The sequence below is a fragment of the Eucyclogobius newberryi genome, unplaced genomic scaffold (assembly GCF_026437365.1).
Source record: "Eucyclogobius newberryi isolate DKJ021-1_F unplaced genomic scaffold, fEucNew1.0.hap1 SCAF_2, whole genome shotgun sequence".
Taxonomy (NCBI): Eukaryota; Metazoa; Chordata; class Actinopteri; order Gobiiformes; family Gobiidae; genus Eucyclogobius; species Eucyclogobius newberryi.
In genome coordinates this window covers 20766533-20777373 of record NW_027315834.1, presented here as the reverse complement: position 1 = coordinate 20777373, position 10841 = coordinate 20766533, and the positions used below count along the sequence as shown (strand labels likewise).

At 38.1% G+C, this 10841-nt stretch overlaps 2 protein-coding genes across 3 annotated transcripts; one reads left to right on the top strand and one right to left on the bottom strand.

Annotated features, from left to right (window-relative positions):
- Positions 1-150: 150 nt before the first annotated feature.
- Positions 151-3006, bottom strand: tmed2 (transmembrane p24 trafficking protein 2). Of its 2 annotated transcripts, XM_072454301.1 has the most exons (5): positions 2656-3006; positions 1837-2029; positions 1725-1742; positions 1323-1430; positions 151-1245 (listed from the first exon to the last, which is right to left on the bottom strand). In XM_072454301.1, the coding sequence occupies exons 1-5, from the start codon at positions 2833-2835 to the stop codon at positions 1121-1123; spliced, it is 624 nt and encodes a 207-aa protein (XP_072310402.1). In that variant the 5' UTR covers positions 2836-3006; the 3' UTR covers positions 151-1120. The 2 variants fall into 2 exon arrangements, with proteins under 2 accessions (XP_072310402.1, XP_072310403.1); XM_072454302.1 differs by lacking the exon at positions 1725-1742 and having other exon boundaries at positions 2656-3003.
- Positions 3007-3415: 409 nt separating this feature from the next.
- On the top strand, positions 3416-10758 carry ptpn11a (protein tyrosine phosphatase non-receptor type 11a). Its single transcript, XM_072454300.1, has 16 exons — positions 3416-3683; positions 4225-4347; positions 4471-4665; positions 6171-6366; positions 6472-6591; positions 6710-6823; positions 6902-6998; positions 7078-7157; positions 7238-7396; positions 7493-7624; positions 7707-7861; positions 7941-8008; positions 8103-8254; positions 8346-8464; positions 8547-8649; positions 8832-10758. Exons 1-15 carry the CDS (start codon positions 3670-3672, stop codon positions 8614-8616), a joined length of 1794 nt encoding a protein of 597 aa, XP_072310401.1. The 5' UTR covers positions 3416-3669; the 3' UTR covers positions 8617-8649; positions 8832-10758.
- The last annotated feature ends 83 nt before the right edge of the window (positions 10759-10841 follow it).

Here is a 10841-nt window from a genome sequence, read left to right as displayed (position 1 = left end):
TATAAAATATTATATGTAATGTATTATACATACGATAAGTATAAATATACACTATATAGTATAGATATAATATATTCAACAGCATTGCTGTTTAGAGAACATAAAGTACTTTTAATCTTACTTTTTTGCAACAGAAAAATCCAACAATAAAATTATATAATATTGTCTTTATTATGAAACATGGGGCTTTTTCCACAACCATTTGTCATTTACAGATTAATTATTGGACTGTTTTAGTCACAGGAAGATTCTGTGACCTGAGCAGGAAACATTGCTAATACAAAACTGGAGCATATTTAATGATATGTACCGTGGGGGGCAATGGACGATCACTTTTTGAGAATGTCAAACACAAAAATGTTTTACATGTCATTAAACATACTCCATAGACAAACAATTTAAAATGTGAAAAACATAATTTAAAATTCCCAACCCCGACTAAATTACTCAACTAAAGCACACAGCAGTTATTAAGGGTCCACCAACCCTAATCAAATCAACATGTAACATATTTCCACTGTTACTAAAAACCCATTGTTTCAATTCAGTGCTGGTTCACTTGTTTGAATCCTACTGTTTGGAAGTAGGCAGGATAGTTGAAAATATAAACAACCAAGTGTCTTCTAACATGACTAATGCAATAAAAAAAAAATTATGTTGAGCAAATGTACGTGAAAAACAAACAAACCACACAAATTATCAGATACATTTATCAGGAGTGCAGTTAGTCTTTGATGTGCAGGTTGAACAACATAATCTGCACATCGTTCTGTGAGGTTGAGAATCAAGAAAATAAACCCCACATGTAATTTGAATCATGGGTTTTAAAACAGTGGAAACTTTTTAATTTATATTCGGGCGTGTGCATAAACGATTTGCGCCACTCATCACAAACTGGACTGGCAATTACACATGTGAACTGTATTATACAAAGAAAAAAAAACTGTCAAAGAAAAAGAAAATGCTATTTTGGCTTTCTGTTTAACATAACAAAAAAAAAATCAAAAAACTAAACAAAAATATGCAGCATTCACCCAAACAGCCAGTCTTGCTTTGCAGAGTGTAAATAACAATCTTGATGTTGAAACACAGTGGGGACAGAGAGGCAACTTCCATTTCATTACACCACTCGTCGAACTTCAAAAAATCTCTTCAGATAGTAAATCTGTCCAAGTGTCATTGCCACTAGAACAAGCGCTTCAAAGAAGGACCACAGTACCACTCTGCTGTTTGTGTTGTCATTGACTAGAAAAAAGAAAGATCACAATAATACAATAAACTATAAACTGTGAACACTTCATTTATTATTTAACACTACTTACTTGCTCTGTGTATCCTCTCACGGACCTCCATGTACTCCTGCTCATGCTTTACAGCCGTCATAGCAACAGCCAACTCATTGATCATCTCTTCCAGCTTGTTTTGGTGAGCTGACAGGAAAGTTATTGTGTTAATCTCAAGCAAAACATTTTTTTTAAAAAGCAGCTAAAAAACATGCATAGAAAACAAAGTGCTGGAAGTATATCATATTTTAGATGGGTGGACAGCATAATCAGGTGCAATACATGAGCAGTTCAATGTTTTCAATCCAGTGCTGCTTAATTATGTTAAAACCCATCATGTCAACAATGTTAGACCAAGAAAGCAATAATGGTTAAAGAAAACCCAACAGTCCAAAACAAACTCTAAAATCTATGTCATAACATCAGGCTGTGTAACCCTACCATCCCAGCTGTCACCTCCTACAAGGAATAAGAGCATCCATAGGAAAGTAAACAAAGTGAGATATGAATAAAAGTGACTTCTTGTATATTTTATTCAGAAACACATCCCTACCCTCAGTCTCCATGTCCTGGCCTTTAGGAGCTTCTCCAATGTCAATGGTGAACATGACAATCTTAGGAGTCATGGTGGACATCTTGTTGCTAAAGCAGAACTTGTAGGTCCCATCCATATGTGCTGCCACAGAGTATTTCCCACTTGACTCTCTGTCCCCTTTATAGATCTGTTTACCATCTGGCCCTGTTATCTGAAAGAGAGGGACAATTAATAAAAACATTTATTATTTTGTAAGTTTGTTTTTAATGTCAATTCCTTTACAATGAACATACATGTTGAACCAATAAGTAACAATATTTCAGACGGACTCAATCTAAAGATAATGAATGAAATATTTACCAACCATAAAAATGTAACAATAGAACTAGAACACTATTCAACAGTGATGACCTAACAAAGCTAACATATGGTGGATTCACTCTACACATCAAAGCATACGTTTGTTTTTCAACTTGCACTACCATGATTTAAATAATATTATTATTTTGAATATATGAAATAAAAATGAGAAACTGATAACTTAATGTGCACCTGTCATTTCCTGTATCAGTAAATAACTGGATACGGTGTATTAAAAATGGAAATCTTTCGAAGAGCGTTACAAAATACTTGATTGTAGTATTGATTTGCATAAGGCACCATAATTACAAAAACTTCTCTTTCAAAACTTCTTGTGGCATCAAGATCATGTTATATTTAGTAATGATGCGCAGACCTAGTGCTAAGCTAATATTAGCAAAGGCCTTAAAAAGCACAAGTTAACATGTCATACACTACAAATGCTAAATATTTAGATAACGTAATCATAACCCTTACCTCAACATCGATATCTAGAAAGCCTCCTTCAGCTACTTCAAACATTAGGCCCATCTTTGTGCCGGAGTTCACCCGCTCGTAGAAACACTCTTCGGCATGGGCGTCTATGCTAACAAAGTAGCCGGACGCAGTGGAACATAGGACGGTCAATAAAATGCACACTTCTGACACAGTAAACATCGTTAACGCGTGGCAAGTGTCTTTACAAAGTATATATAGTTCTGAAAGTATCCGTGCCACGGTAGATCCTGCAAACTGGCAGGAAGCAGGTTGGTGTGTCAAAGTAAATGCAGAGAGCAGCCTGTGATCCGAGCTGCTCTGTGGCTGTGCCACGTACAGGGTAACGGCAGTCGGGGAGGGACAAAAACAGACCAACATTCACACACATCACGATAAAAGCATGCAGCTGCTAGAATCAAGCAGATATACAATTGAATTATTTAGAGTCAGTTTTTGACAGTAGTATAGATTTTTGCAACTGTGAGAAAGATCATTAAGTAGAGTTTATTGAGCATAGCATGAAACCCTAGTTTTCAATGTCAATGCTATTACTACTGTACCGGACATCTATTTATGAAAAAGGAAAACACACGAGCAAACACAACTGTGTCATCTAAAGTAAAACTTAAGAGCTTGTGCACAATGAAAGTCAAGGGTCTGTTTAATTCCCATTCCCTGGTTTGCCGCAGGATTGAGCTAGATGGATTTTAAAGTAGGTGGATCACAGCGGTCGTCGCTGGTGTAAATATTCAAGCCTTCTCTGTTTTGTCGCATGTTTGGTGACGTCAAATAGTCGACTCGCTCTGAAGTCTCCAGGGCCGAGGCCTTGAGACTTTTTGCAGCGTTTGCTGTTACATTTTTTTCTGTCGATGCATTCATTTTGACCCGTCAAACTCGGGTGTGAACTGATGAAGCACTTTGAACTGTGATCGAAACTGACACGTTTGGATCTAGCAAACGGCTAACGAAGCTAACCGAAGCCGTAGTAAAGCAAGCGAGGAAGTGAGCAGCAAAATGACGTCTCGGAGGTAAGAAGAAGTCTGTAGGGACTTTAAAATAAACGCTGATAATGTTAGCTGATCGAGCTAACCAACTTTTCTCAATTGCTTGGGGCCAAAACATTGGAGACATTTTGACAACTCAACCATCTAGTGCTGCGGCTATTTAAAAGCAGACCCAAACAAGAGCTCTGTAAACATAAACCCGCAGATGTAATCGCTGGCATGTGTATCTTGGTCAGTGGAATAAAATATATTATGTTGAAAGTCGTTTTAAAAACCTTTTAAAAAGGTTTGTTGATGGAAGAGCAGCTGAACTCCACAGGACCCAAAGTGATTTAGCCTTTAGTATCACTCACTAGGCTCTAAACAAAAATCAAAGCAACAGCTTTTTATTTTTTAAGTTTAAATAAACCTCCAAAAGTGCTGTTTTTTCAAGTTCCCACAGTGCATTATATAAGTTGTACAGTGATTTGACTGGATGCCAGGTGCAAGTTTGCAAGTTAGTGAATTGTTCTGACAAAGGCCATAAAACTGATACTGACTTTTAACCAAAACATTTCCCTGTTAGGTGGTTTCACCCAAACATCACCGGTGTAGAGGCTGAGAACCTCCTGTTGACGAGAGGAGTGGACGGGAGCTTTTTAGCCAGACCCAGTAAGAGCAATCCAGGGGACTTCACCCTCTCTGTAAGGTTGGTATTTCTGTTCAATTCTATTATAACTCTTCCCTGTGTGATCACTTGTTTTCTCACTTCTTATATGTTTTGTAATGCTGTCACAAACCATTTTAAGTTTTTCTATGTTTTGTATTTCAGGCGAAATGGGGCAGTCACACACATTAAAATTCAGAATACTGGGGACTATTATGACCTATATGGTGGGGAGAAATTCGCCACACTGGCTGAGCTTGTTCAATTCTATATGGAGCATCATGGGCAACTAAAGGAGAAAAATGGTGATGTTATTGAACTCAAATATCCACTTAATTGTGCTGATCCCACTTCTGAAAGGTGAGTGATAAGTCTTTCATTATATCTATCTGTGATGAATTACAGAGTGGTTATGCATGAATGTCCCTGCTGTTACTTGGACAATAAACATTATCTTTGCATATGTATGTATTGTAGAAAAAAAATCAGTTGTCTCAATCTGCAAATCGAGTCTGGGAACTCAGGTTTTATATCCTACTCTGTGTAAGTCCAGCCCACTGGACGAGACCTCCTCATAAAGGTCTAGTCTATCACCTTCCACAAGGTGACAGACTTTACAAAAGTTTGAAAAAGAGGAGGTTATAGACGGGCGTCTGTATTACAGACTGTATCCTGGGGAAGCTAATCCATGCATTTATGGCCTTCCTAAAATCCACAATGGAGATGTTCCACTCAGACTCATTGTGTGCAACACCGATTCCTTCACATACAATATGGTCAAGCATTTAACAACCATCTTGGCACCATTGGTTGGGAACTCGGAACATCATGTAGAAAACACGCATACATTTGTGGACAAAGGGAAACATCTCCTGATGGACCAAGTTGACCTCATGGTTTCATATGATGTCATGTCCCTTTTCACCTGCATCCCGACCTCCTGAAGCAGTAGCAGCGGTTAGGACCAGACTACAGGAAGACACCACCTTACAGGAAAGGACCAAACTGACACCTGAACACTTCTGCAAACTACTAGACATCTGTCTTAACACCACATACTTTCAATTCCGGGGACCGATTCACAGCTGTGCCATGGGCTCCTGTCTCTCCCATACTGGCCAACTTGTACATGGAGCATTTTGAGAAGAAGGCACTGACCTCCTTTTTAGGCATTGCCCCAAAACTTTGGTACCATTACATGGATGACACATTGCTGCAGGGTGTCTGCGGAGTTACAGCTCAAAACACCATGCTCTTTCACACAAAAACACTCTTTCCAGTCACACTCGTGAGTTTAAAACACACAGCTCTCTCCTCTTTTTTGCTTGTTGCGCGTTTTCTAAAACAGCCACTTCACAAGAGGCTTTATCCCCACAGAAGACACGCTAATGCAGGAGCACTATGCATCTTCATCTTGAAGCCACAAACTACTCCATCGAAGACAGTGAGGTGGTTTGGAAGAGAAGTTAAAGAGGCAATCTTTTTCTAAAAAAGAAAATCTTTCTGTAAACCGGAAGGGAGGTTTAAGATTCAACCATAGTATATGTAATATGCTCTCTTCTTTAAGTTCCTGTGAGTAATCTTGCTGCTGCATTACAAAGAAGAGTTGTCTCAAGTGAAACCAAAAACTCCCTTTATCAGAAGAATCCGCCCGGTGGGCAGGGCTTCCACAGAGTAGGATATAAAACCTGAGTTCCCAGACTTGATTTGCAGATTGAGAATGACTTTTGGATGAGAGTCAAAACATTTTGTTTATCTAAAAAGTCCAGACGATACAACTGAATTTTCCTCTACAATGGAACACTCCTAGACACATTTGGGATTGCACCGATTTGCGTATGCATTTAATAAATGTCTTCTGTCAGGTGGTTCCATGGACATCTTTCTGGCCGAGAGGCTGAAAAGCTTCTGACCGAGAAGGGAAAGAATGGCAGTTTCCTGGTGAGGGAGAGCCAAAGTCATCCTGGAGACTTTGTTTTGTCAGTGCGAACGGGAGATGACAAAACGGACACCAGTGACACCAGCAAACCCAAAGTTACTCATGTTATGATCCGCTGTCAAGTGAGCACTGTGTCTGACTAAACAAATTTGTTTTCGTATTTGATTTTATATTCGCATAACTTCTTATTTTATATTTTGTTGTTGTCGTTGTAATTCTTCTTTTAGCAAGACTTAAAGTATGACGTTGGAGGAGGAGAAAAGTTTGATTCTCTCACAGACCTGGTAGAGCACTACAAAAAGAACCCCATGGTGGAAACCTTGGGCACTGTGTTGCAACTTAAACAGGTACGATATTTAATTTACTGTACAAAGGCTTTTACAGTTTAATAAATGGTAAACACTTAAGGGTATGCTTTTCACACAAAGGTGTAAACACGGTCTTGTTGCTTTGACTGTTTTTTAGCCTCTAAATACAACCCGTATTAATGCAGCAGAGATTGAAAGTCGCGTTAAAGAGCTCAGCAAGCTAGCAGAGGCTACTGACAAAGTCAAACAAGGCTTTTGGGAAGAATTTGAGGTGAGGTGTTCTTTGCGTTGCAAGACATTATTTACATAAACAAATATTTCTGCTGTCATTCTGATTTCTTTTATCTAGACTTTGCAACAGCAGGAGTGCAAGCTGCTTTACAGTCGCAAAGAGGGCCAGAGAGCAGAAAATAAAAACAAGAATAGATATAAGAACATTCTGCCGTGTGAGTGCACAAAAATCTATTTTGCAAATGGAACTTTCCAAGGATGTTTACAATCATCTAACATGTACGTTTTTTTTAGTTGACCACACACGGGTGGTACTGAATGATGGAGACCAAAATGAACCCGGTTCTGACTACATTAATGCCAATATTATTATGGTTGGTCTGACAAATTCACACTGAGACAACATTTACAAACAATATGTTGTGGGTAAACCTTTCTTTAATTGTGTCTACAGCCAGAACTGGACCCAAAGTGTAGTACCACTAAAATGAAAAAGTGCTACATTGCCACTCAGGGCTGTTTGCAAAACACCATCAGTGACTTTTGGAGGATGGTGTTTCAAGAGAACTCTCGTGTTATTGTTATGACCACAAAAGAAGTAGAAAGAGGAAAGGTGAGTCTCCACTAGCACCAAATGTTATAATTTAAGATAAATGCTTTTTTTTAAATTGTGTTGTATTCAGATCAACTGTTTTATTATTACCAACAGAGTAAATGTGTGAAATACTGGCCAGAAATGTCTGCACTCAAGGAATACGGTGCCATGCGTGTTCGTAACGTCAGAGAAACGGCTGCACATGACTACATTTTGAGAGAGCTCAAACTCTCCAAAGTTGGACAGGTAACATGGACCATAAACTTATAATCCTGGGTCTAAGATTTACCCATAAATCCTATCAAGTAGTGTTACTGTATGCTTTCAGGGCAACACAGAGCGTACTGTTTGGCAGTATCACTTCAGGGCCTGGCCTGATCACGGAGTCCCCACTGACCCAGGTGGTGTGTTGGACTTCCTGGAGGAGGTCAACTTGAAACAGGAGAGCATAATGGATGCTGGTCCTATAGCAGTGCACTGCAGGTACATCCACACACAGTTAATGGAACTCTTGTTTGTGTCAAGGGACGGTGCAATCATACATGTGTTTTGTGTGAAACAGTGCAGGGATTGGGAGAACGGGAACATTTATAGTGATCGACATACTTATAGATGTAATCAGAGAAAAAGGTAAGTCAAGAATGAAAAAAATATGATCTGGAGCAATGAGTGTTTCTAAAGGTAAATCTGTATTATGAGGGTATTAAATTTCTTCTCATTACAGGTGTAGATTGTGATATTGATGTTCCAAAAACTATCCAGATGGTTCGCTCACAGCGTTCAGGAATGGTACAGACTGAGGCTCAATATAGGTTCATTTATATGGCTGTACAACACTACATAGAAACACTGCAGAGACGCATAGAGGAGGAACAGGTCTGCAAAATAATATTAAACTGGGGATGATTTTCCTATACTTTCTTATATTATACATCTAATTGCATATGATTATTTTTTTTATTTGCAGAAAAGTAAAATTAAAGGGCGAGAGTACACTAACATTAAGTACTCCTTGTCTGATCTGTCTGGAGGAGAACAGAGCCCTTTACCCCCTTGCACTCCTATCCCAACACCCACTTGCACAGAGTAAATCATCATAATATCAAATGCATATTTAATTGAATGTAATGGTTTGTTAGTTCATTCATTCAATTAGTGTTCTTTACAGAATGAGGGAGGAAAACTCCAGAGTGTATGAAAATGTTGGCTTGATGCAGCAGCAAAAGAGTTTCAGATGAGATTTACAGTTGCTGATGCTCGTTCAATTCCAGGTAGGCTATATTGTGTTCTCATCTCGGCATAATCCGGGTTGGTTGTTAAAGACGATGGGCGTCATTCATGACCCTATTAAATTCAAATTATTTTGGACCTCATTCATTACAATGTGACCAATTTTCATAGACAGATCCCAACAGTTTACCTGCATTCATTGTGATTTTCATCTTTCCTTTAGGATCCTGATAGCAGTTTTTGCCAGCCACACCTTGAAGACATAGACTTGACCATAAAGACATACTGTATAGACCTAAAGCAGACAACAGGGCCGGGGACCTGTTGTCTCATTCCACGTCAGCATTAACTCTCAAATTGAATTTCAACCACTGTGACCATAAGACAAGCCATTGAAAATCACAATTTACTAGTAGATGCCCCTGAACTGCAGTCTGGAAAACATAAAGGGCTGCATACAGGATCTGTGCTGTTCAGGGTAAAACTGATTTTTTTGGTCATCTATTTTTTGTTATTAACCAAAGGATAACATACATTGTTTATAGACTTGAGTGCAAACCTAATAAGAGGCATGTGCCAAAACAGTTGTTATGTTCTGAAAATATACTATTTTTGCCATTGGTTCTCTATTTGGTCATATAAACCTTTAATATTGTTTGAGACCTTACATATGGAGATTATTTCACACATATTTGTCTAGTTTGATTTTGTTATTCAAATGAAGTATTGGCATTGTATTACTAATATACTGTAATTTGTAATCCACTCATCAATTCCATTTTTTTTTGCACAATAACATTCTCAAAAAGACGTGAGACTGTTGAATTTATATCTGAATTTGGGTTTAATGTGGTGCGGCTTTAATCAGGATGGACTGTATCTGTTGGTGAACCATTCCTGAGCTCAAGTCGAATGTCCTTACCGCGGTAGACTCTGCAGCATACATGTATAACCATGCCAAGACCTGGTGGATTTATGATCAATCTTATCTCGCTCTTAACGAGAGTAACCAGGAGGTGCACATGTTTTATTTTTGGTTCCCCTTTTTGTGTCAGTACTCATTTAGGCTGCCAAAACTCATCCAAGTGCATATTTTCATTTGTTCATGTTTTCTTTTTTTTAACAAATGCCTTTTGTGTTCTAATTAATGCCTGTTTTGACATGTACTTGTGTTAAGTCATTTTCTCCTCACCTTTAGCTGTTCAGATTAACATATTGTGGGCCATGGGATGGCTTCACTTAGTCGTGCAGTACTGGTCATGCTATGAGGAGAATATTGTGTTCACACTAAATTACTTCCTTTTACTAAAGTTGACACTTAAGCTTTAGAAGCAGTATTTTTAGGATCAGTTGTACTTTCATGTGGCCTATAGTATAATTTTCTTTTCTTAAGCTTTCACTACTTCTGCTCATTTACTTGTTATGGGTATGCCTTAAGAAAGTGCATTTTTACATAGTGGTGCCGATCACTCATCCTGATAAATAAAGCCATTCTCATCTGGCTTGAGGGTCCAAGACACTTAAAATGTCTGTGACACTTGTAGTAAATGCAACCACCATTGATCTAGGGTTGAACCGAACCATTTATTAAATAAGTATTTTTCTGAACTGTTTTTTTCCCCCAAACGGTTATCCCTCTGCTCACCTGTAGTACAAAGATGGATTTGTACTTGTCCTCAGTGGAGTGTTTCCTGTCTTGTGTTGTTTGTCTTTGAGAGTAAGACTGGTATTGGCCATACTTTCTTTGGTATTCACAAATGATCAAAACTGCATATTTATCATGTAAGCAACGCATAGATGTACCTTTTACGCATATGCCTTGATGTATGTGACTGCTATACAAGAACCTATTACACTTTAATGTGAAATATTTCATAATATTCGGAACAGAAAAAGGATAAATGGTGATCGCAAAGCATACAAACTCTATTTTTTAATTTGTATATTGTACCAGAGAGCTTAGATGAATGTACTTACTAAAACATATCTACTTGCCAATATATTGTATGTTTATTGCTACAGCCTACTCTCTGTGACTCAGAGAAGACCTCTTACTAAGTTTTAGAGGTTTATTGTTATACTTTCAATGCAGTTAACCATGTTAACTTCCTCAAAAAACAATAAATGGCTTGCTAATGCCTAAATCAAAATGGTCTAATTTTTAGTTGATTTTCTTTAAATATGAATAAGTAATAATGGGATCCAAAAGTATTTTTGAATGACTTGAGGCAAG